The 27,826-nt window shown below is 35.6% G+C and overlaps 1 protein-coding gene across 1 annotated transcript in view; it reads right to left on the reverse strand.

Annotated features, from left to right (window-relative positions):
* Window positions 1-3,333: 3,333 nt before the first annotated feature.
* Window positions 3,334-27,826, reverse strand: part of LOC149570136 (aspartic proteinase oryzasin-1-like) — a 69,238-nt gene continuing 44,745 nt past the window's right edge. The window contains exons 4-14 of the mRNA XM_089817866.1: window positions 19,443-19,537; window positions 19,248-19,357; window positions 18,840-19,008; window positions 18,674-18,713; window positions 18,513-18,577; window positions 5,998-6,111; window positions 5,615-5,685; window positions 5,146-5,341; window positions 4,779-4,898; window positions 3,824-3,912; window positions 3,334-3,736 (exon numbers count right to left, since the gene is read on the reverse strand). Of these exons, the coding sequence (XP_089673992.1) occupies window positions 3,652-3,736; window positions 3,824-3,912; window positions 4,779-4,898; window positions 5,146-5,341; window positions 5,615-5,685; window positions 5,998-6,111; window positions 18,513-18,577; window positions 18,674-18,713; window positions 18,840-19,008; window positions 19,248-19,357; window positions 19,443-19,537 (1,154 nt within the window). The 3' untranslated portion in view covers window positions 3,334-3,651. The remainder of the gene's footprint in view (window positions 3,737-3,823; window positions 3,913-4,778; window positions 4,899-5,145; window positions 5,342-5,614; window positions 5,686-5,997; window positions 6,112-18,512; window positions 18,578-18,673; window positions 18,714-18,839; window positions 19,009-19,247; window positions 19,358-19,442; window positions 19,538-27,826) is intronic.

Genomic DNA, 27,826 nt, shown 5'->3' on the forward strand with positions numbered 1-27,826 from the left:
GAATGCCTTGACCCTCTTCTTAATTATCTACATGACCATCCTTTACAGTTTGATATGATTATGATACTTCAAACCAACATTTGGAGAAGGTCACTTTATTGTTAGAGGAGATACTAGAGTCTTTGGATATTGTTCATTTATCTCCAATAGATCTCGGTTTATCTTTTTTAGTAGTGTGACATAGTATAACTTATTTGAAGAGGGAAATCTTAGCATTGACATGGGGACACCTAAGTAGTTTTCAAAGACCACATATATCTTGAGGTTTCTTCCTATATTACTTTCAATAATGGGAAGCCTTCACTCATACACATCTAGTTTTGCTTCTTCCTAAGGGTAGGAATTTAGTTAGATGATCATAGAACATATTCTATATCTAGATTGAAGCATCTACCATTGTTGTACATTTACATTAAGTTTTCCAAGCCAAGTTTTAGTATTCCTTGGTTGAATGACACTTTGAAAATGTACAAGCCTAGCGTGGAGGCAGCCAAGCAACCCATCATTCTTGGTCTAGATGCTCAAGGCTTGCATTACACTGAAGATGGGTCATGAATGGAATGGAGTTTTGTGTTGGTCGTTCAAATTGAGCCTAACAAATCACTATGGCTATAAGAATTTGTTAAGACTGTTAGGATTAGAGGCTTCTAAGAAGGTGATTGAAACTATGTAACGACCTTTCTTGGCTTTTTATGTCTTTGTTGTAGCCTCTAATATAACAAGTTGATGGTGCCAAATGGGGAGTTCAAATATTGGGTCATATGTAGTCCACACGTTTATCTATTTATTTGGTATGTATCCTACATTGAAGACTAAAGGTTTATATGTGGCTTGACCATATTTTTCTAGGCTTTGATGCTAGTTCTCTTGGTATTTAGATTATACTTGATATAATGATTATAATGGTGACCTTGAATGACATCCAACATGTTTTTTTTGGTCTCTTTTTGTATGCCCTGTAGTACCTATCTAGGTTAGGGAAGATAATAAATTCATTTTATAAATATTTTAGATATTAATAATTTATTTTGCCTCGACATATTATCTAGAAAAAAAATACATTCATAATTAATTATTTTCTTGCAAATAACTTACAAAAAATATGGTGCATATATGCAAATGTGTCCTCTACTTATATAAAATTTAAATTATTTTTTCTTGTACTAATGTTCTACATACATACTCCTTTTTATTTTTACTCTACAATTCTAGTAATATCACATTAAAATTTCAAAATTTGACAATTTTACTATTTTTTCCAAAAAACTAGTAGCTTAGAATGTACATTTGATTTGCTACAAATTTTGTTCATACACATTGTTCAAATTATGTTAATAACCTATACAAACTTTTTATATCATGTTGGCTGACTCTATTTGTGTTTGTATTTTCATTGTCATTCAAGGCCTTAGTTTGGAACTCCAATGAACTTGCACACTCTACTAGTTAACAATTTAGTGTCCAAATTGTTTCATGAAAACTAATTGTCGAGTCTATAGTAATGCAATTGTTAACAATGTGTTATGTTACTAAGCTACTAATTCATCTTCAATTTAAGTTTGATCAAATTTTCATTCCCTCTTGAGCCACATTATAGGTTCATGAGGCTCTGGACTTGACTCTAATACCTTGTTAAACTTTTTCATGAACTAACTAAAAGTTGAATGAAATGTACCATCCATTTACTGCTTAGTGCTCCATCACCAAACTACCAAGTTACTTAATAATTTATCTATATTTGATCAAAATATGTCTCCTCTATGCAATTGTTTCCCCTCATTACTACCTCTGTGTGTAGTAGCATCATGGGGCAATTCCTTACTTTTCTTCACTTGGTTTGTGCTTTGATAATATTTTCCATACATTCATGTTCCTCACATTCTACTCCTCAGTAACAAGTTACAATAAAGGTTTTAAAACATGCATCGCCCCTTTTTGTGCAAATTATTAAAGATTTCATGAGATTGAGTTTACATGGACTTGTATCTTTGACAAATAATCAATATGATGATGTATATAGATCTTTATAATCGTTGTAAAGTTAAAGGGAACAAAATTGAGTTACTCCACTAGTAAAATTGCTAGGCATGAACAAAATTTGCAAGAATTGTGAATCTTTTCGTCATTTCTATGAATAGCAATGATTTTGTTTCAATTGAACTTTTTTGTTATGGTTTTGAGTTGTGGCACTATTCAACAAAGTTGTCCCAAAGTCTCTGGACAACAAGATGATTCTATGGTCTTTGACAAAAGTCTAGGGGTAAAGCCCTTAATAATGAAGTTTTAATGATTAATGCATGTCACATGCTTGGAGATGCTTCTACCAAACTCACATTTAGACCTTTGGAATCACACAATTTTTACGATTCACATCATTTAAATTTTTTGAATCATATTATTTTTTCTACAATACAAGTGTATTCTATTTCTAATCAAATATTCATTCTTTAAAACAAATTTCAAAAATTTTATTTAAAAAAATAGTCTATATAATAAGGGCTAGTATTAAACAAAGACTTTGACACTTGTTATTGCTTTCACTCTTCGTGATGTTCACACTCAACTAATACTTCCAATTTGCTTATTCTAATTATCACTTTTGAATCCTTTTGCCCTTTTTCCATTGGTCAAGTTATTGGCAGAATCAAAAAATTATTAGAATGAAGAGTTATTCATTCAAATATAAAAAATCTCTATTTATAGATAGACCTTTTGAGTTAAGTGGGGCATTCTAAGTATTTCCTTATAGTAAGGGGATACCCTAGAAACAAATCTTTGAGAAATGCCATTGATAAGAGGTGGTCGTGGTGAGATAGTGAGAAATATTTTCTTAGAATCTCCATATCCTCCATAACCAATATATATGATTTTTTAACTGAAACATGTCCCATAAAACATTAGATTGCTCCCAAGATCTTTTTAGTTTAGTTGAACCTCATTTAGATCTTTTATTTATATTAAAATAATAAATAAACTAAACTATCATACAACATATTACATTGACATATACTAGAAGGCACAACACCATGCATTTCCTCTTGACACTTCCACTTGCTCAAAAAATTGCAATATGATATAACGAAAGCCTAATCAGAATATAACTTTAAGCAACACACTGTAATATTAAAAAGGTACATAGAAGTCAATGCATAAAATTTACTTCTGATTGAGTTCGAAATAAGATAATCAAGCGTTTAGCATGCCAAAATAATGTATTCCTAACGACAAAATACCACTTGAGAACATTAGTAGGTTCATGAGAGAAATGATGATGTTCTTTTTTGACGCGGCACATACATATATTCTGAACCGTCCCTTCACACAAAGCAAAACTGTGAAATTAATCATAAACGTTTATTATTATTCTAGATAATCAACTTTAAGCAAAGCACTTTTCTTTCATCTTGATAAACAATATATCTAGATGAATGATCAAATCTTGACGCTTTCCTTAACAGAGTTTACACTGTTGTTTGCTGTACATATATTAGATTACAATAGTAACATCATAGAACAAACTGCGTATAATAAGACACCAGATACTTAAATAGGCCACACAAGAAGGCATCAAAAGCAATAAAAGACAATTTAGAGAGGTTCACAAGCAATATTGCACTAATTGTTCACAGTAGACAAAATATATGTGCATTGTTAGGCAGCTTCTGCAAAGCCTACTCTTAAGTTCCCGTAATCAAAAACTGTATGGTATGCACTCATGAAAAGATCTCCGAGAATCCTGGAAAAAAAAACAGTCTTTACAAAAACTACTTACTCTAAATCTATATTTGCAAATAGAAAAGAGAAATTACATGGCACAACATACCATGTCGGACCCAGTGGTGGAGGAACATCCACGCCCACAAATCCGCTTAGGCACCTAGCCGCAGCATCTTCCCCAACTTTCAGAATGTACTGCCAGCCACAATTGCCATCTTATTATTTATGTAGACTACAGAGTTCCATGCTGTCCAGTTTACTCTGGCTAATTCAATTAATTAGAAGCAATTTGCATTCCTCATCAACTCTGAGACACTGAAGATCAAATACATGCTTTTATATAATATACATACAGGATGTCCCTCAATGGACCCACCCGCAGATCCACATAAGCCTTGTAAGGATAGCATTGTTTATACATATATATGAAAAGTCCTAATGATAACAGTAATCACTGTCATATTACATTTAATGAGGATTCTCTGCCTAACTCTTTGGTTTCTCTTTGCTCCTGTGCTGTCTTAACTAGCACTTGGAGCATCTTTAAGAATTTATCACTATTTTGTATTTCACACTTATACTAACATTGACTATTCATTTGGTTTTGTTCAGACAGGAATTAATGTTTCCTTTCATTCATGGATTCCTGAGTCCGGGAAACCCTTCTTACACAGGCTGTAAGTACAAAATGCTTAGAAATCAAGGCCAACATGGAAATATGGAACCAACCAACTTGAACTTTTGATTTCAAAAGTTATAGGTTTACTACTTCTTGTATTGAGAATGTGATTCAGACATTGGATAGGCTGCAAAAATTCATGTCTACTTAATTACTGATGTGCAAAGGTCGAACACTTAATTTTCCAACAAGTGAATATATTTAACTGAAATTCATTTTATGGACTATTTGCTCCGATAGTTTTTCACGTTGCAACTTTGTAATCTTTCAAAAGAAGGAATTTAAAATCCTGAAGAGTAAACTAGCAAGTCGGCCATTTTGCAGCTATTAAACCATACATCTAATTTACACTGAGTTTTAAAGTCTTGTAATTGAAACAAACCTGGTCAGCTGTGAGATTGAATTTTCTACTTCCAATAGAAAACGTAACAGTTGGCATGCTTGATATTTGATCACAGTCAACAACAGATTCTCCATTTTTGCTTGGCAATCGTTCACAGACCTGAGCATGGCAAATTCAATAGTTTTGAGCACCATCTCAATATATTTAAACTAAAAAATTCTTCCTATCCATGTTATTCTTCAACTATCAACACTCAGTAGTAGCATTGCATCTAAAATGACAAAATCAATAGAACAAGGAAGTCTTACAACCTGATTACAATCAGATAGGGTAAATGAAAACTTATAACCCAATGCCAGTATTGCACCAAAAAATGACTAAATAGAATGCAAGGAAGTCTTATAACCTGATTCATGGAGCTGAGAATCAGTTCCTTAATCTGCTTTTGGAAGTATTGGTTCTTCATCAACATGCCTGCCATCTGACAAGAAGTGTATAGTGCATTGTTCTGTATCAACACGATGGCCATCTGACATGCAGTGCACATTGCATCACCGGAACCAGAGGAGGGCTCTGTTTTGTGAGCTTTATCTCTACCAATGCTGCATAGACCATACCTTGTCTTAAAAGTTTATAATGGAAGAATCGAAAACATCAATAAGGAGGGAAACGGAGTTAAAAATGTATATTTTACATAATCAAATGTAAAGAACAAGTTCACTATATCTTTTTCAAACGATGAGTTTACCAAAAACTAAGATGCCCTTAGGATTATAGCAATCGCAGAAATGTATGGTTTGAGATATCATGGAAGAAGGCTTTGCAAATATGAGAGCGAACAATTCCTATTAAATACAAATAGAGGGGAATCTGACCTGGTATCTCTTCGACCATTACAAGAGCACAAGCCAATCTGAGAACAGACCTTCTCAGGACTTGCCTGACTCTGAAAACATGTCATTCATTTTTTAGCACAACAATATCAAACCATATACTAATCGCTTATAAGAATGGCTTTCAATTTTCAACAGTCAATTATGCTACTGGCAAAAAGTGCCTAGCTACTTGACATGTTAACTATGTTATGCCACAAGCATGTCACTAGTTGTATTATATATGCACAGGTCTTAATAGCACATTTTGAGAAATATAGAACAATTTTGTACATGTTTTTTTGCCAAACATTGGTCATATAAACTTATTAAATTAAAAACAGACCTTTAACATCAAGAGCTCAAATATCATATTAAAAACAGACCTTTAACATCAAGAGCTCAAATATCATATCACCATACTGTGATATTATTGATTTGCATTCTTGCCTCACAATACTGGATGCACCGATTGCATGGTTGATTTGTCGTACAATACTCTATAGCACAAACAACAGAAACATGTGCCTCAGTCAGTCTGCTTTCAAACTATAATGAGCAGAGTCCACAATAATTACAAGATTCTTTTAATTTCTTTTATGTCAACTTCCCTAACATGTTGATGGAAAAATTATATCTCTTATTAATTATTACATTATATATGTTAAACAATTCACTATCCAACTATTTGATTTTCACATTTTCCATGACATATTGGCTATAGCCATACCAAAAACTAAAATTAATAATCTTACAGCTCCATGTTGAGGGAAATACTATGCTTTGGAGATATTGTTGTGAGGTCCTCACACCATCGCCCCAAAATTTTTGGGGACCCCCTTTTTTTTAATCACCTTGGCAAATTTTTGGATTGTCCAACAATTTTGATTTTTTTTTGAGAATTTTGAGCCTTGGACACCTTCAGGCCAATGGGAGAGACTTAGCTTATTTTCACCCGGTTCCAACTTGATTTTTCAGAGCGACCAATTTCATCCTTAGGCCGGACAAAATTTTCAAAAACACCATTTGGCCGAATAAAATTGTAAATTTTGTACTTAAATGATTTCTTTTGAAAATCTGGATATAATTGTGTAAATTTGGATAATTTTCAAAAGGGAAATTTTGTTAGAATTGAGTTTTGAAAAATCTTGAATTTTTCTTTGGTGAAAAAATTAATTTTGTGGAGATGAAGTCAAAATTGCAAAATTGATTTTAGATTCTAGAAGTAATTTTATTTTTGTCAAAAAAAAAAAAAAAATTTAAATGGCATAGCAAAATCGATTTGGACAAAAAATTGCAAAAATTGTCTTTAATAGATTAAAATTGCCTTGAAAACTTTTTGCCTTTAATGAAATTGGTAATTTAATATTGAAAAAATGGCTTTTGGTTTGCCAAAATCCAATTTTAATGACGTATTAATTACTAAATCCTCATTAAATGGAAATATTTAATCCCCCAAGGCATTGTTTAATTTCTTTTTGCAATTTGAAACTAATTGGCAAATTTAAAAAGGGCAATTTTCATTTTGGCAAAGTTGATTTTTAGCTAAGTATTTATTTGTGGGCCATAATTTTGCATTATTTATTGTTTTTCTTGCTCCCAGGGTCCAAGTCAGCCAGCTAGGAGGAAATTGGGAAGTTGGGTATAAGAGGAGGCCTCCCTCCCATTTTCTCCTCACTTCTCACTTTTCCTCCGCAAGGATGGCGATTTAGCAAGAGCAGTCCTCTCTCCATTTTGGGCAAATTTAGACGTCAAGCAACTCTTCTCTTCCTAAGCGATTTCTTTTGGGAGGCAGGTTTTCTTGCATTTTGGGGCAATTTTGTTTGTAATCAACCATTTTCAGACCTTGGTGATTTCTCTTGATGGTAGATTTTTGCATTATTTGGTGATCTTTTCTCCTTCTATTAGGGCTGCAATTTATGCCCTAGGTGATTTTTGAGGGAAAATTGGAGACTTTCCATGCTTGGGCAGAGATGTGTTTGTAGGAAAAACTTTCTATTCTTGGCAAATTTTGAAGAGCAGACCTGATTTTGTGCCATAGAAGATACATGGTGAAAGTTTGATTTTTCTCCATTTGGGACTGTACTTTTTATATCAGACTTAGGCGATTTTGGTTGGGAGAGGAGATACATTGATGGAAGTCTGATTTTTGTGGACAAATGGTGGATAGTTTCAAATGTTTAAATTTCTAATTTGCAAGAGGGTTTAAAATTCTCAAGGTATGATCCTAAATTCCAAAAATGTCAAGATCCGGCTATTGGTAGAGGTGACTTTTAATCATTTAGAGTTGAAAGGGGTCCTTAAGCTAACTTCTTTCTTTTGTTCTAGTCTAAGGATTGCCTCCCTTGGTTCTGCTTGTCTATTGTCCACCACTTTACCATCCCGTAATCGGGTGACGAGATGGAGGATTTTAGTACAAGCAAGAATCCTAAGGGGACAAACACTAAGAAAGACAAAGAGGATATGATGCCCAAAACACCTTTCTTCTCGAAAATGAAGCGAATAACCGACACCAATATCGGTTCAATAGACATGATATGGGTAAAGGATAGACTAAAGGAAGGACAATCCCCCTTGGCAAAAAGGATATACAAAAGGCGGTTGCACATCATAGCCCAGGCGTCGATACTTCCATTACAACCGTGATGAGTGACATCGGAGCAACACTTGATTTTGAAGACATCAGAGAAGAAGATATTAATGAGCCAAGACTCAGATCGAGATTGGATGAGTTAGGAAGGGTTGCCATCAAGAAGAAACATTTGAACACCCTTTCCTCCTTAAATGCTTTCATTGGATTCGCAAAGGAATATGAGAAAGATCATGAGAAGACAGTACAAGTAGCAAACATCGTGATGAAATCAGCGGAGCTCAAGATAAAGTACATGTCTTGTCCTCCTATGGAAGAAATCAACGAAAGGCTAGCTAGGTTCATTGCCTTAGCTAAAAGAACAAAAGAAAAGGGGAGAGTCATATTAGAAGATCATTTCATGTAAGCCCAAATGGCAATTTCTCTTTCTTCTAGAATAGGACAATGCCATTTTCTGATTAGCCCCGCCATTTTGGTGTCTTCTCATTGGTTGCCACTTTTTACACTTTTTTCATTGGTCCATTGACAAGGTGGCGTCTTCTCATTGGCCGATGGGGTGGAAACCCTAATTAGGGTTTTGGGGATTCAATCTGGATCATCGATTTTGCCTTTGATCTCCATTGTCGGTTGTAATTTTGGCATCTATAAAAGGCCATTTTCTCTCATTTGTAAGGGTCAGAGAATTTTTTTGCATAGATAATACCAAAATTCGCTATTTCTTTCTCATTGTTGTGACTTGCATGGTGATTAAGAGCCTTTGGTATTATTGCATGGTTTCTACTTCCAAAAAGTTAGAGTAGATTTCTTTTCAAGTCATTGAAGTAAATTTCATTTCAAGTTGCTAAGTAGGAGTAAAGTAGATGGATAATTGTATGGTAGCATTAGTAGGTGTTTGATAGGGATCAATACTAGACCACTAGCATCCTAGCGGCTTGTTGGGAAGCCTTGCGTGACAAATTGATTTATTATTCCTTTGAATCATTGCACCTGTGGAGGTGAGGCCGTTGGTTAGCTTTCATTAGGTTCAATCATAGTCCATTTGTTAGTCTTCCATCCATAGGAGTAGGAGTAGGATAGCAAGAAGTTTAGGACTTAGAATTTAGGAGACGAAAGTTAGAAAAACACCAACTGTAAGAACCATTCACCCTCTACCACCATCACTTTCCCATAGATACATCATCTAGCATTCACATGGAACCACCATCTCCATCTTCCCACCACAGTCCAAGTCATCCTCAACAATTTGTGTAAGGCCACCTACATGATTACCAGCGAATCACATCGATAAAATTGAGCGAGTATCCACAAGTGTAAGGAACATTGGAGTTGTTCTCATATCTCATGAGCAATAAATTTTCAAGAGAGGAATTGTATGTTTGATACTCCGTATCAAATATCCAATTACTAATATGTTATGTAAGTGATACAAAACTCACATCAACAGATATTTTTATGATTCATAGAGGGGCAGGTGCAACATTTTTCATCAAAGTCATCATTGATGTCCACTCTTTCATATGATGACTATTGTATTCATATAAAAGCCTCAATTTCTAATAAGCTATTGTTTAATTTTTCGTGAAATATTTGAACCCCTATTCAGATCTTCCTAACAAATCTGCTTGTATTGTACCCATACAAAATGATTTTCTTATGAAATGATCCATTTCTCGTGCACCCAAATAAATATTTTATGTTGCAGTGGGAGCACCTATAGCATTAGATTCAGAAGATTAGATCTGGGAGGGATGCCGGTAAACTAGTTTTGGATCTTCCACAGGATTTGAGTCAACAAAATAGAGTAGCTAGGTAAAATGCAACTGCTGATGGTAGTGGTAAACCTGCTTATTCGATTGAATCAATCAAACCAATTGGCAACACTTATGTTACCACCTGTGATGGTACTCTCACCCGCCCACTAATGGCCCGATTATTATAGATAGTTCATGAATGCAGCCCTACTATTCTATTATTCCCCCAAACATCATATTATTGTTCTGGGGAACTGAAATTGATGCTAGTGGATTTGCTTCTATCTCTTCCCATCGATGCCAATTCTCAAACCATTTTTTACTACATTACAAATTTTAATTGTTATATTTAAAGTCAAAATATTTTTGAGTACTTTTATATCTTTGAATCCTTCCGTTTGAGAAATGTTACTATCCTCTTAAGCTGACAACATGAAAAGAATCAAATTGAATAATATGTTTTCTCTTTCACTATCTATTTTACATTAAAAAGTTGCAACACATGATAAGATTTTCCCCAAGGAATTGGCTAATTGCCTGAAAGCAATTCATTTTGAAAGGTCAAAGTGGTTTTGTTCTAAACAGTGCAGACTCATACTTCTTTAGTTTTGGAAACCATGGGTGTTTTTTTCTGTTGGAATTAAAGATACAATAACTAAGAGGGGGGTGAATCAGTTACTCACAAAAATTAATCCACAAATCCCTTAGATGTCTTAATGATCTAGTTACTGCTGATACTCGATAAACAAATGCTATAACTCGGTAAGATCAAACTATTACTCTTTCAAGCATTCATGCATGTAACTGAAAATAAAGTGAACACAAGAGACACTAGATTTAACGTGGAAACTCAATATGAGAAAAACCACCAAGTAACTATTCACCAATTTTCACTTTTCTGAAGTGAGCCCTATTAGGAGCCAACCCTATTAAAGGTTACAATACACACTGTTAGGTGTGACCTTGTTAGAGGATTTAATCACCCTGCTAGGAGTGGCCTTGCTAGAGGTCTTTAGAACAATTCAATTGAATTGTCACCTTGTTAGAAGATTTACAAAATGGCTGTTAAACCAACTCTGTTAAGAGATTTGAAATCACTGCTACAATAGTTAGAAAGCAACAATGAATTGACCTGAACAAGATGCAACTGAATTTGCTAGTTACAGGTCTTTGTTCAGCATCATTAGATCCTCCTTGATCAAATATGGCTCTGCTGCTCCTTAATGATCTTTGATCATCCTTCGAATCTGCTTCCACAACAATCAGTCTTCATATCATGTTAATTCCACATTCTTCCATATGCTCTTTAAAATTCGCAACTTGACTTCTTACTTATACCATTAAAATTGTCAAGTCGGCCTGTTTATATGTTACATTTACCAATAAACCGTACATTAGTTGGCTATAGATATTACTTTGAATAAATAAATGTTATTTCATAAGACAATGAAATCCTTTACTGGCCGACCTTGCTCGGTAAATACTGCTTCTAGAAATTTCTTGAGTTAACCATCTTGACTTGGTTAATCATTGCAATATCCTTAAAATCCTTTGGCTGTCGAGTTTGCTCGGTAAGAACTGAATCCTTCCAAGTTATCTTTGATGACCAAGTGAACTTGGTAAGAACTGTTTCTATCACATTTTCTTCGATTACTGAGTGAGCTCGGTAAGCACTGCTTTTGTCATATTTTTTTCGATTACCGAGTGAGCTCGGTAAGAACTAAATTTATTTGATTACCTTGAAGGCTCGGTAACTAATTGTCTACTTGGTAGACACTACAAACTATCTTTACTAACCTTTTGAGCTCGGTAGACACTATCCTTTGCCTTGTGAGCTCGATAGACACTGTCCTTTGCCTTGCTGACCTTCTTAGCTCGGTAGACATTGTCTTATGACTGATATGACATTTGTGTGACATCAAAGACAACACACAATTGAACAATTGTATCCAACAATCTCCCTCTTTGACATTGATGGCAATACAACATATCACAGCAAAATAAAATTTGAAACCAAGTCTTTTAATGAAAGAAAAAAAAACTCCCTCTTTCATAATAATCTCTCCCTCTTACACACTCTTATTATTTTGCAAATTTCAGAAAGATATGACAGTATATTCTCCTTCTTTGACAACACATGCCAAAGATAACTCAAAACAACTGAATAGCATTGTACTTGATGTACTGATTCATATGGAATGTCTTCATTGGTTTGTTGCATCAACTGATAGATCTTCAATTTTTTTCTTGTTGATGCATCACTAAACTATATTTTAGTGAGCTTCAGATAGGGGAATGACCCCTAACTTACCTCTTAGATACAAGAATGCATCATTAGGTAAAGGCTTTGTGAATATGTCAGCAATTTGTTCCTTTGTATGCACATATTCTAATCTTATTTCCTTTTTTTGCACTAATTCTCTAACAAAGTGATACTTTATGGCAATGTGCTTGGTTTTTGAATGCATCACTAGATTTTTGGAGATGTTAATTGCACTTGTGTTATCACAAAATATAACAACTGGTTCTTTGATTTCTTGCTTCATACCTTCCAATAATTGTTTAAACCACACAATGTTTGAACAATTCACTGCTATTGCAACATATTTAGCTTCTGTTGTGGATTGAGATGTACAATTTTGCTTTTTGTTTGTCCAAGAAACCAACTTTTTTCCAAGAAAGAAAGCTCCTCCACTTGTGCTCTTCCTGTCATCAATATTTCTTGCCCAATCTGCATCAATAAACACCTTTAAATCCAATTTTCCTCCAAGTTTATACCATAATCCATAATCTTCAGTTCCTTTTAAGTATCTCATGATCCTTTTGATTGCCATCATGTGATTTTTTTTTGGTTTTGCTGAGAATCTTGCTACAATTCCTACTGCAAGGGCAATGTCTAGTCTTGTGTGCACTACATATTGCAACTTTCCAATCATAGATCTATACAATGTCTGATCCACTTCTTTTGATTCATCATCTTTGATGAGTTTTAATCCAGTACACATAGGAGTCCCAATTGGTTTGCAATCTTCCATACCAAACTTTTTCAGTATCTCCTTGATGTATTTAGATTGAGTGATGTAGATGCCATTCTTATTCTGTTGAATTTGAAGACCAACAAAGAATTTGATTTCACCAAACATTGACATTTCAAATTTCTTATTCATTTGTTCTGAATTTTTTTTGCAAAGATCATCATTTCCTGTGAACAAAATATCATCTACAAATATTTCTGCCAAAACAATCTTATTATCTGGTCCTTTCTTTATGTACAAACTACTTTTGTCATTAGTTCTTTGAAAACCAATATGAAAAAGATATTTATGCAATCTTTCATACCATTATCTAGGGGCTTGTTTTAGACCATATAATGCTTTATGCAACTTGTAGACCATGTCCTTCTTGTCTGGATCAACAAAACCTTCAGGCTGCTCAATGTAAACCTCTTCCTCCAATATGCCATTGAGAAATGCTGACTTGACATCTATTTGATAAACTTTGTATCCTTTGTATGCAGCATATGCAAGTAAGGTTCTGACACCTTCCAATCTTGCAACAGGAGCAAAAGTTTCTCCATAGTCTACACCTTCTTCTTGAGAGTATCCTTTGCATACTAGTCTAGCTTTGTTCTTTGATAGCTTACCATATTCATTTAGTTTGTTTCTGAATACCCACTTTGTTCCAATCACATTCTTGTCTTTGGGTCTAGGTACAAGAGTCCATGTTTTGTTTTTCTCTATTTGTCCTATTTTTTCATTCATAACTTCAATCCAACTTTCATTGTTTAGTGCATCTTTAACATTTCTAAGTTCAAAATCAGCAAGTAAACAAGTGCCTTTCAACTTACTTCTTGTCATTGTTCCTTCTGATTTATCACCAATAATCTAGTGCATGATGGTTTCTGACATACTTGGCTAACACGAGCTCCTTTCCTTTTGAATCACTTGCATTGTTATCCTTCTGTCTCTCAACTTCTGGTTCTGATTCAGGTTGCTTAGGCTCGGTAGATGCTAACTCGATAGCTTCTGTTTGCAACTCGGGTTCTTGCAACTCGGTAGATGCTAACTCGATTTGAACTTCTTGTGACTCGGTTAATGAAGACTCTAGAGTTGAGGATTCTTGATTGATAGATATACTTGGTATTGTATCAGGTTCAATGTAAACAAATCTTCTATAGTCTTCAGGTTCCTTCTTTCTTTCTTCTTCTGTTCTTTCTGCAAACTCATCAAATTTCACATGTGCACTTTCTATGACTTTGTGAGTAGATAAGTTCAAACATCTATATGCTTTGCTTTTGCAAGAGTATCCCAAAAATATTCCTTCATCACTTTTTACATCAAATTTACCTTTTCTAGATTCTTTCAAAATGTAACATTTGCTTCCAAATACCTTTAGATAACTTACATTGGGTTTGTAGCCATACCACAGCTCATAGGGTGTTTTGAATGAGTCATTTTTCAGTTGTACTCGGTTCAAGGTATGAACTATGGTGCTAATAGCTTCCTTCCAGTATTTGATAGCAATGCTTTTCTCAATCATTAAGGTTCTTGCACAATCCATGATAGATCTGTTCCGTCTTTCTACTATTCCATTTTGTTTAAGAGTTCTAGGTGCTAAAACCTGTCTTTTGATTCCTCTTTCAATGCAAAAGTTATTAAACTCATGTGAAATGAATTCACCACCTCTGTCAGACCTTAGGCATTTTAGTCTTTTGTTAGTTTCCTTTTCTACTCTGGCCAAATACCATTTGAACTTTTCAAATGCTTCTGATTTCTCTCTAAGGTACATGATGGTCATCATTGTTGAATAATTATCAACAAATAGAATGAAGAATTTTTCACCAGTATAACTTTCAATGCCAATAGGTCCACACAAATCAGTATGCACAATTTTCAAAACTTCTTCAGTCTAATAGTTCTTGCTTTTAAAACTAGTCTTTCCCATTTTACCAATTTAACAATTCTTGCATAGACCAACCTCAGGTTTCTTTATGTCAGGAATACCTCTTACTTTCCTAAATTTACTGATTTTTATTAAGTTGTCAAAGTTTACATGACACAACCTCTTATGCCATAACCAACTTTCTTCAATTTGAGCAATGAAACATGAACATTCACCAAGTTCAAGATAAAATAAGTTACCTTTTGTTTGAGTGCCAGATCCAATCGGCTTTCCTTTGCCATCCAACAATCTTGCTTTTTCATGCATGAATTCTACTTTGAATCCATTATTGAGCAGCTATGCCACACTCAACAGATTGTGCTTTAGTCCTTCTACCCAATATGCATTATCACATACAAGTTCCTTGGTTAGTGAGATTCTTCCTTTTTCTCTTATACAACAAGGTTCATTGTTACCAAATCTTACACTGCCACCATCATAGTCTTCAAAGTATTCAAACTTAGTTTTATCACCAGTCATGTGATGAGAACAACCACTATCTATGATCTATGTATCATTTTTTCTTATACGAGAAATTACTGCCATTTCCTCATCATTATTAGATTCATCTTTTACAGAAATGTAGACAATTTCATCTTCTTCTTCATCTTTAGAATCATTGGAATCTTTTGCCATAAAACATGTTTTCTTACCTTTGTCCTTGAATGATTTGAAGTCTTTCTTGCCATTGTACTTGTGACCTTTCTTCTCATCTTTGTTCTGCTTATTTGGGCACCTAGCAGCAATATGTCCAATTTTTTTACAAGAGAAATAGATTAGAGGAACTTTACCTTTGTATTTTCCTTTGCCTCTTGAATATTTTCTTGCTAGTAGAGCTTCAACCACTTCAAGATCACTGTTTGAAATTTGTTCTGATTCTTCATCACTTTCTGATTGTGGTTCCTTCATCTTTTTCCCTTTTTCTTTGAGTGAAAGCTTGGCTTCAAATTCTAATTCAACATTCTTGGCTATTGGAACATAGTTGTCATAGTTGTCTAGCTCAAATCCAGTCAATCTTCCAACTATGGCCTCTAAATTTATTTTATGATTTGCCTCACATCTCCTTTCTTGAATTGCAGATACTCTGATTGCATAAATAGGAAGTAGGGTTCTAAGAACTTTACTTATAACTGTCTCCTCACTGATATCTCCTCCAGATGCTTTGATTGCACTAATACATGCTTTAACTCTTTCAACATACTTTCAATGTTTTCATCCTCTCTCATCCTCATTTGATCAAATTGCCCTCTCAAATTTTCTGCTTTGGCTCTTCTCACATTATCATCTCCTCCATAGATTTCTTTTAGTTTGTTCCACATTTCAAAGGCAGTTTTGCAATCTTTAATGTCATCAAATTCTTCATAACTCAGAGTAGATGCAATATCTATCATCATGTTATTGTGAGTCTTCTTTTCAGCAATATCATTGACAGATAATGTACCAAAAGGTTCTTTATATTTTTATCAACGTACTGTAGCCCTGTATCACCAATGGAAGCCAGATGAAGCCTCATCAATCCTTGGCATGCTGAGAAGTTGTCCCTATTAAGTCTTGAAATTTTCCTTTTGTAAGACATCTTGATCTTTAGCTTAGATCCTTGAAATCTTTTCCTGTAAGTACCAAAAGCTCTGATACCAATTGTTGAAATTAAAGATAGAGTAACTGAGAGGGGGTTGAATCAGTTACTCACAAAAATTAATCCACAAATCCCTTAGATGTCTTAATGATCTAGTTACTATTGATACTCGGTAAACAAATGCTGTAACTCGGTAAGATTAAACTATTACTCTTTCAAGCATTCATGCATGTAACTGAAAATAAAGTGAACACAAGAGACACCAGATTTAACGTGGAAACTCAATATGGGAAAAACCACTAAGTAACTAGTCACCAATTTTCACTCTTCTAAAGTGAGCCTTGTTAGGAGCCAACCTTGTTAAAGGTTACAATACACACTGTTAGGTGTGACCCTGTTAGAGGATTTAATTACCCTACTAGGAGTGGCCTTGCTAGAGGTCTTTAGAAAAATTCAATTGAACTGTCACCTTGTTAGAGGATTTACAAAATGGCTGTTAAACCAACTCTGTTAAGAGATTTGAAACCACTGCTACAATGGTTAGAAAGTAACAATGAATTGATCTGAACAAGATGCAACTGAATTTGCTGGTTACAGGTCTCTGTTCAACATCATTAGATCCCCCTTGATCAAATATGGCTCTGTTGCTCCTCAATGATCTCTAATCATCCTTCGAATTTGCTTCTACAACAATCAATCTTCATATCATATTAATTCCACATTCTTCCATATGCTCTTAAAAATTTGCAACTTGACTTCTTACTTATACCATTCAGATTGTCAAGTTGGCCTATTTATATCTTACATTTACCAATAAATCGTACATTAGTCGGCTACAGATATTACTTTGAACAAATAAACGTTATTTCATAAGACAATGAAATCCTTCACTGGCCGACCCTGCTCGGTAAATACTACTTTTGGAAATTTTTTGAGTTAACCATCTTGACTCGGTTAATCATTGCAATATCCTTAAAATCTTTTCGCTACCGAGTTTTCTCGGTAAGAACCGAATCCTTCCAAGTTATCTTGGATGATCGAGTGATCTCGGTAAGAACTGTTTCTGTCACATTTTCTTTGATTACCGAGTGAGCTCGGTAAGAACTGCTTTTGTCATATTTTCTTCGATTATCGAGTGAGCTCGGTAAGAACTAAATTTTTTTGATTACCTTGAAGGTTCGGTAACCAACTGTCTACTTGGTAGACACTGCAAACTATCTTTGCTAACCTTTTGAGATCGGTAGACACTATCCTTTGCCTTGCTGACCTTTTGAGCTCGGTAGACACTGTCCTTTGCCTTGCTGACCTTCTGAGCTTGGTAGACACTGTCTTTTGCCTTGCTGACCTTTATGTGACATCAAAGACAACACACAATTGAACAATTGTATCCAACATTTTTCTTGTGTTGAGCTCTATAAATATATAGCTTCTTAGTGTAATTGTTATGAGGGGTTCGATATCTTCTAAGAAGCATTTATGTGTTAGATTTTCTCTAGAGTTCATTGCTGCTGAATTTATTCCTAAGAGCATTGGCAGAGACATCTGATAAGTTGTATTGCAATGTTTTGTGGTTGTTGATGATACAATTGGGTCTAGCTTTTGAAGTGTGGGCTTTTTCCCTAAAAGAATTTTCTTATGTATATCTGGTGTTGAGTTTATTTGTTTAAATCTATTTTTGTACATTTGTAATTGTAAGAAATTTCTATATCTTAATCATGTTAGATTAACTTTTGGAAGCTTCTATTTCACACATACTCTCTCTCAAGTTTATGGAATGTTTTGCTTACTCCATAATAAATTGAATTTTGTGATTGATAATTTGAATGTCCTTGCCATTGGTTCAGCCCTGAATGATTGGAATAGGAAGCTTGAAATCATTACAACAGTCAATCCATTACTTAAACTTGCATTCATGATGCAAGTACTGTGTGTGTTGTCAAGTGGAGAACATTTACTCTCTATTTCACTGTCTAGCTCTTGACAGTGATCAATTTTGTAACCTTTCTAGCCAATAGAAAAATATTTCAGGTGATGCAGAATTACCGTTGGACCAGTAAGAAGGGAAGTTCCAGAATCTGCAATCGCAGCACAGCCTCCAGCACAAAAGCCTGTAATTAAATGTGATTCATTATTTCTAAAATGTCATTACAATAAAATTGATCTGTTATAACAAAACACAAAAGGTACAAAAAGCATATTGTTACCTGTTGATTCACCACTAATGAGAAATTCTCCCATATTAAACTGAAACAAACTACAATAATAAGTTAGAAAAGTGGAAGGATTTACAACTCTCCAAACCCAATTTCTGTCATACCAAAAGAATACACAAACCTTTGTCAAGAATATCAAAATCATTCTACACGGTACCTGCCAATATCCGTTTCTTGTAATAGGAACATATGTATGGTTCCCCTTGAAGTGTTCAGTATCAACACCTCCAAATACAATCTCACCGGCATCCTCTTCATCTCCGTTTCCTTTCATCCAAAAGGAAAAAACTGGACTATGGACAAGGCCCTGGTCAACCATGTTATTCCTGTTGTAAAATAGATAAAATCAGTTAAAAGACAGGAAAGTTGCAGACTTATGCAGCGATAAGAAGCTAAGTTATTATCAAACATAAGAGATCAAGCAACATACAAATTTAGCTTAATGTTAGTGTAGCCAAAAGATCTAGGACATCTAGTGTGTGCCAAATGTGTGAGCACTACAGGAGGAGACTAGGAGATTCACATAATCAAGCAGTGCGTTCTAGAAAAAAGAAAGAATACTCACCAAATTGGAACAGCCTCATCAACAGAGTTTTTCAGAAATCCAAGCCCAAGAATGCCATCAAACTTGGCGACCGAGAATATTAACGGTTTACTTTTTGTCTCTGAAAAAACCTGCACCATAGGAATTGAACTTCTAAACAATTGGTCTGTACTGTTAAAATATGTGATTTAAATTTTTCTTTTCAAAAATGCATACCTGGTTTTTCACAACAAGGTCACCAATAGTAACATGATCTTTACTCAAGATGCTAGATATGGAAGCACCGCCATACTGAATACGATAAGATTTTCCTTCAAGATGAACAAATAAAAACATATGACTTGCATAGCAGGTTTCCAGACATTCCTCATATTAAATATCTTAAAGAAAATGCACCATCAAAAAATCAAAACAAGAACAGTAATCAGATTATGAAAAAACTGCATTTGAAGGTTCAATATTTTTGGAAATAAAAAAAATTAAAGATTCGACTATATAGGTTTAAGTTAATGTTAATCACTAATAAATAATTTTTGAGACTCCATTCTTATGAATATGAATGATCTATTTATCACTCAACATTGCATTTAGGTGGTGCTCACAAGGATGGGTTAAAGCACCATGACTTCCTATGAGTTCACCCATCCCAAACTAAAATATGCCTAACTATATAGTTTCACCTACAATCAATTACACCAACCTTTCTATTGCAGTCCTTTCACCTAAAGTCAATCCTACCTAGCTTACTACTGCAGTTGCAAAATCTTCACCAAGTGTTGTGTTTTATCAATCATTCAAAATAGAGCTCTCCAGCTCTTTAATTTTCATATAAATGGATTTATGTTGTACCAAATTGTATGATGATTTATACAGATTCAACCTTGTAGATTTCAGTCAATCTTCATCAACACATTTTCATCAGAAATTGTTGACATGAACCCAACTCCCAAGACCATGATGAATGGACCACTAAGCACTTATTACATTTAAGTGATGCCCCCACAGAAGAATGTTAAGAGACCACCCATCCATATACTACTTTGGTTCAAGTGGGCTCGAGTTTGGTAGATGATAAAGTTTCCATCAAAATAAAGCCTATTTGCAAATCTTCCATATATGCTATCTCATGAAGAATTCAGTATAAAAAGTTCTAGACTCATTCATCTCATCTACCTAGCATTTTTTATAGTGAATCAAACTATATGACGATTATCGATATTCAATTATGTAGTTTATACATCAACTTCCTTAACACATTTCACAAGGATTACATCACAAAAACATGGAATCATTATTTATATTTTTATTTAGAAACCTGCAAAACATATTTGGAAATTTATGTGTACATGTGTGTGGCATGCGAGTGTTCATATGGGCTTGCTTTTGGTGATGACAAAGTTTCTATCAAAGTCAAGTTCTCTTGACTTGCTAGCCCATTCGCAATTGTCTCGTGAATCATTCATTATAGAGTTCCAAAACTTATTCATTTCATTTAAATAACATGTGTCACAAGAAATCAAATTATTTAATAATTTGTTCTTTTTCAATTGTATAGTTTCAACTCCATCTTCAGCCACACATGTTTCATAAGAATCACTTAACAAAAGTACAACCATGACAAAAAAAATCTGATTTAGAAGCACACAAAACATTTTAAAAAATTATTTATCTATAAATTATGTATATATACTAAGAGTGAATACCCACGTCAGTGTCAAAGACACATCCAAATTTCTAAGGATCGATGTTTTAGCAAATGACAATAACCATTTAAGTAGACAATAAACTCTGAAATGCAAGAAAAATAGTACAGACTGAAAGAATACAAGACAGGTTTTGACAACATAAATATTGAAAAAAAAAAGTATATAAAAAATTCCATCAAAAGGTGACATGATGCTTCAAAAGTATATTTTGATTGTTTTGCAAAGTAAATAGAAAGCTATTTCATTTCATAATACTAACATAGTAAGCTCAGTAGGCTCCTTGAAGAAATTTTTAAGTAAAGAAACAAGATCAACTCAACAAATTAACAAGTGTAGAGGCTATCAAGATGTTCTTGCATCTCCAGAATGATTTGAACTTTGTATGAGAAAAGAAGAATTGGCCATCAAGAATTTCTCACATCATCTTTATGAGATTGCAAAAATATAAAATAAATTATAGGTGAAAGTTTTGTTTTTTTAAAGTCCTTTTCTATTAATTAAAATATTAAAGTACATATTCACAAAAAAAAAGTCCGAGGGATACTAGGATCACCCTGTGAGAGTTCACTCGGCCCAAGGCCAGAAAGCTTAACAACTATTCATCAAGAAAAAAATAGATTTACAACCCTCAAGCAGCCAAAGGTAGTGCCAACCAAGGAAGGAGGAACATGGCAGTCATCAAAACCCCAAACACTAGTGGGGTTAGTGGGTGGTTCAGGGGGAGCCCACCTATTATTGGTAGTAGCAACATTATCTTTATCTTTGTATCCCTCTGCCCTAGGAGGAGAGATTGTCAAATCTAGGTGGAGAAATGACCATTTTGGGTCTCTACTAGAGGAGGGCCAACCAGATTCAACAAAAAATAGCAGGAGGAGCAATTGGGGACCAGCCAGAACTGCACCGTGGAGAGTCAAAGCGGTGATATCAGCCACCAAATCTACCATGGAGAGAATGATAGGGAGCTTGAGAATGTGGAGTTTGTGAGTGGCAAATAGTAGAACTACGACCTTGCCAGCAATCACGGGGCGGAGTGTAGTCCATGGAGGCAAAATTTGGTGGCATTCTGGCAACCGTACATGGCACGTTACCCCAATAGTTCAACAATGCCTAAAAGTAGGCCACCTTCAGTGGAACCTTGTCAATTTGTACTTGAATCTGCATCATGACATTATTACATATACAAGCCTTAGTGTACACAGAGACATTAATATTGAGAAAATTGTGAGTGAACAAAATAACATTTCTATCTTGCACAAAGTAAATAAAGTCTCTAGTCTGAAAGCATGCCAAATCAAAGAAAACCTAAAGGGAATTTTGGAAGAATCTCCCAACAAGATCATATGCCAAGAAAAGGGCTCTGCCAGGAAGGATTTGAAAAAATCATGAATCTAGAGCCAATATTGTTGAGACCTTCAACAAAACCATAAGATGTGATGAAAAGTTTCAGGTTGCCCATAGAATGGGCACCTAGGATCTGGGACTCCCAAACACTTGAGCTGAGGACCCAGAAGCAAATCCTGGAAAAGAAAACACCAAGCAAAGTGTACAATCTTCAACTCAGTGATGGCATTCCAACTAGTGTTGAATCTAAATCTCCAGTTTTTCTGAGAAGATTGCAAATGCCATCTCTGATTGAGCACATCAATCATAGGTAGGTGCGAAACCAACCAGAGTAACCCACCTTGGGTTTGTAGCTAGTCATAGGAGTGGCGGGGTACCACTTCCAATCCTTCCACCATAGTTTCACTGATTGCACGTTTGTGTAGCATATAAGGGGGAACCGCAGAAACTAGAAGATCAAATGTTTACTGATCTGGACGGTTTAGCCAAAATTGGACCTACACATCCTCCCATGAGCGAAGACTCATGGTGGCCCTTGCAAGGTCTTTAGGAGTTTGGATGCCACATTTGAAAAAATGCAAAGCACTGGCCCCTTGAACCTTAGCCAACGAGATTCCTTCAACAGTAAACAAAAAGGACCACCAAATGTTGTGTTGATTCATAGAAAGGCCATCTCTGAAGCCATCTCCAACCCAGCGAAGCCAAGGAATGAGGGCTTCACAAGCATTCCAAATACTTTTCACCATGAAAGTGCCCTTGATTTGCATTGGTTTAGGAGTTATGAGAAAGGTTTGAAAACCAATCCCTTTCCAAGTTGGTATGTTGATTGAATACCTTGAAGAAATACAATGCCTAAGGAGAATTTTCCAAGCTTTGTTGCCAATGAGAGCACGAATGATCCATTTGGCATTATGCACTACCCTTCTTTTGAGTGGACAGTAGATCAAGGCCTCCAGACTCTTTGGGAAGACAATAGTATTCATAGGCCACTCTGTGCAAACCATGATGCTTGAAGTTTGTTGCCCAAAGAAAGTCCCTCAGGAGACGCTCCAACTTCAAGTAGGAAGCTTTAGAGGGAACCCAATATGAAGAATAATAAACATGAGTGGCTGCTAGAACTTTAGAGAAAATATGGAAATTACCAGCTAGAGAAGGAGGCTTGGTAATCCAATATTCAAGCTTTTTCTCAATTCTAGCAAGCATTGCATTCCAAAGCTCAACAGGGGAAGCCTGGAAAGAAAAAGGAATTCCTAGAAAGGGGAAAACCTCCCTATGTTGAATCCTCTTCCACTCATACTAGTCAAACCATGGTGTAGCTAGAAGAAAGGATTGCCTGTAGCAAAGAGTTTTATGTCATTGAATAGCCAAGCTTGAGGCCAGGCAAAAGGTGTCCACACACTGCAAGGCATTGGCATTATTTTCCTCATCCTCAATGAGAGTGAGGAATGAATCATCAACAAAGTACCCATTGACCAGCTGGGAAGAGGAATCCAACAAGAATATGTCACAAACTAGACCAGAGCAAATGGCATTGGCAAGCAAATACCCAAAACCCTCAGTAGCAAGCACATAGATCATCAGGGCAAGGGGATAACCTTTGCGGATGGATCTGAACAACCCAAAGATAGAAGATTGTCTGTCTTTGATGGTGATGCAAGCAGAAGTATTCTCATAGAGCATTTGCATCGATTGAAGGAAAATAGAACCAAACCCAAGAGCTTTGAGCATAGCAAGAATGAGAGAGCATTCAATCTAATCATAAGCTTTGGCAAAGTCAACTTTGAGGAAGAATGCTTGTTGCTTAGATTGGCGAGCCCACTCCATCCCTTCCCAAAACAACAATGATATTATCCAAGATGTACATGGATTTGATGAAGCCAGTCTGCTCAGGGTGCACGTTTAGTGGCAAAAGATGGCGGATTTTGAGAGACAATGCCTTAGCAATGATGTTATAGAAGACATTCAAAAGCATGATAGTTCTCCAATTATAGATATCTAGCGGATCCCTGACCTTAGGGATGAAATTAGTGTTTCCTTTATTGATAAGACTGCCCAAAGATTTAGAGTGGAAAGATTCAAGATAAAATTTGTGTAGGTTAGGGCCAATGGATTCCCAAAAGGTTTTATAAAAGTCACAGGGAAATCCATCACACCCAGGGGCCTTGTCATCTGCCATGGAAAAGACGGCTTCCTTAAGGTCACTGATGGTGAGCATTTGCTCACAAAAGGCATGTTGCTTTGGCTGGACCCTATTAGGCACCATAGAGATGCAAGATTGCAAGGCTTGATCTCTAGCATTAGAATGACCCTATGCAATGAAGACTTTGACATAATGGTGGACAAAAGCCTGGAGAATGTCAGGAAGCTTACAAAGTCTTTTGACCTTCCTTAATTCACTTAATTCCTATGGTGGTATGATGGGCCCGAAGAGCTTGAAAGAACTCTTTGGTAACCTGGTCCCCCACCTTAAGCCAATGAAGGTGAGCCTTGATCTGAGCTCCCCGTGATGCATAACTTTTAGCAATTTGGCTCTGATAATGGACATTAGCAAGCCAAAGTTGTAGATTAGTGTCAAAAGGATTCATGGCTAGGGCTTCAGACGCAGTATGGAGCTCTTTGGTAGTGGCCTCATAGGATCTCCAACGATACATGGCAAGTTGCCTATCGTAAATCCGAGGAAACCTCATTGTACAAGCGATAACATCATTGAATCCACCCAACAGGAGTATAGGGTCGAGGTTCCAAATTCCAAACATGCATAATGTGAGTTGTACTGGGGTCATGTTGAAGGAGTGACGTGTTCGAAAAAATTTGTGATTTGGAAGGGTGCGGCTGCATAGTTTACCAAATAATGGAAGGGAAGATGGGATAGCGGTCTGACAAGGTCACATTAGCAAGGGGAATGATAGTTAATTCTTGATCTTTAGAAGAAGAGAAAAAAGATTGAGCAGAAAGCATGGCACGATCAAGTCACTTAACAATCTTGTCAGAGCTTGCTTGAAAATTGGACTAGGTATGCCAAACCCCGCCATGACAACAACAGTTAGCATTGGGATAAAAAAGGCCCAATTTATTATGCATGTAGTACCAGGATTCCCTTTCTCCAATGAAAGGGAAAAATTCCATCTTTGTCAAACACTGATTCAACCATATTAAAATCCCCACACATAACCCAGGTGGGTGGTGGCAACTGTTCCACAATCCAATGCCAAAGGTGAGATATTTCCACAACATCATTGGGAGGTTGGAGCATAAACATTAACTATGCCAAAAAAATGATTATGAAAAGACGGTAAAACCCAAACTATTCTTTGCATGGGATTATAACCATGTGAAATAATAGAAGAAATTAACCAAGGAGAGAGAAGAGTAACTACCCCACCTTGACCAACATCATGCTAAGAATAAAACATGGCACTATCCAGCCAAATAACATGGCAAGTTGAGTTAAGAAGAAACCCAGAAGTTTCAACTTCTTGAAGACAAAGAATATCAAGGTGACCTAGTTGTAGTTTGGTATCACGAACCAAGTATTTCTTTGGGAGGTCTGTAAGACCCCGAACATTTCAATAAAGAAAATTTGTGAAAAAAACTCTTTCATGTCATCCACATTACTGAGGGAGGAAATATTGTTATGCAAGGTCGCAGTAGATTTGAAAGGAGGAGAATCTCCAAAAGAGATTAACCTTTGTTCTCCACACTATCTATATCCTCTGACCATCTACTTGGACTACGAGATCAATGAAGAGATTGAGTCGTAATCGTAGAAGCATCTTGTGGAGTGCAAACCCAAGTGGATCAAGGAGCACTCGTGGAAGCTTCCGCATTCCCTTGAGAAGCAGGGTTTTAAATCGGTGGTAGCAACAAAGGAGCGGGATTGAAAGTGGGAAACCACCAAAGTGGGTTTCAAAGAAGCATGAGCAGCAGTAGGGGGAATTTTCTTGGGAGTCGTCAGGGCTTTGCCCTTGCTGGTAACCATTGTCCATTCACCTTTTTTTGGGAGCCACAACCGGTTGGACCTCCTTAAGAGGTTGTTTGTTGCACTCAAGCAATGGACAATCTTTGACTTTTTGTTCAGAAGACTAACATTGGTAATAGGTGTTGGGAAAATTCAAATAAAGAACCTTCTGAGTGAAGGTGGTGCTACCAACTTAGATCTAAATAGTTTCCATGAGATCCTGTGAAAGGTTGACCTCAACACATATCCTCCTTTGAGAATGAGCCTCACGCAAACCACTTTGCCTAGGGTTTGCACAATAGACTGCATGAAAGACCAGCATGGAACAGGGAGACCTAGGAACTCAACCCACATAGGGACCTGAAGTTTCTTTTCATCCGAGACTATAAAATCTCTAGACCACCTATGAAAAACTAAGAGGGAAAGCCTAACCAACCAAGGACCATGAGAGAAAACTTGGTCTGCCTAACTAGGGTTACCATAACAAAACAAAAAAAAGCCCTCAGTAAGGTTTTGAACACCATCTAGCCAAACTCCATGAGAAGTCTAGAATTTGTCAACCCACTCTTTGAGCATGCTTTCATAAGGAGCACAACCCACAATACACCCTATCAAGGTATGTTGTTCAAGCCAAACACAAACATTATCAAAATCTTGAATGTTAAGAACAATATCTGAGGAGGAATTACCTTACGAAACACTTTTGGGACAAACTTGCGAGGGCATTTTCTTAGAGGATCCATTAGCGTCCGTAGCAGCAACTCCAACACCAACATGAACTGTTGTGATTTAGTTGGCCAGAGCCATAATAAAGCCCAAGAAAAATTCCACAATAAATGTGGTATGACACACAAAGAAACTCAAAAGGAAAGCGGTATGGTTGCAGAAACCCTCAGGGGGGAAAGTTTTTAATAGTTGAACATTCTAATTTTATACTTTTTAAAGTTTTAAATAAAAATGTTAAATCTTCTTTAATTTTTTACAGCAACTTACTTGGCAAAACTCCTACTTATAACTAAATCTAACTAAGCTTTTAGGGTCACATCAACATACTTTTTGTCAAAGTGTCCAAAGCATTAAAAAAAAGTGAGACGTATGGTACTTGTATAGAAAATGTGACATAAAATGACTGATTGTTTTTTAAATAAGGAATACATTTCATTCAATTATGAGTAGTTATAATCAGAAATAATGGCTTTAAGTTACAATTACTATACAATTTTGTATTAAACATTAAATCAACAATATAAGAAATACTAAATCTTGTGAAGCAACCGGAAGTGCAAATGAAAATTAAAGATACATAAATCACAATTAAAGAAAACTGAGACAAGCTAAATCAACACAGGGATTTATAGCCGTTCACCAATTTGTCTACATCCAATTTTAGCAGGGGAAATCTCTTATTATTTCTTAAGATTTTGTTTACATCAAAACAACATGCTCTAACTATCATTCATAGAATGAATAAGTCATCTCCAAACAACAATACATAAAAGGTCTTAAAAGGAAATGAAGCGACACAATAATTGGAAGGAAAGACAATGATGATCGTTGGGCTTCATACACCCATCAAACTCCCACTTGAAGTCTAA

This window comes from Cupressus sempervirens, chromosome 3, assembly GCF_028749045.1.
Source record: "Cupressus sempervirens isolate cs-2001-9-10 chromosome 3, ASM2874904v1, whole genome shotgun sequence".
Classification (NCBI taxonomy): Eukaryota; Viridiplantae; Streptophyta; class Pinopsida; order Cupressales; family Cupressaceae; genus Cupressus; species Cupressus sempervirens.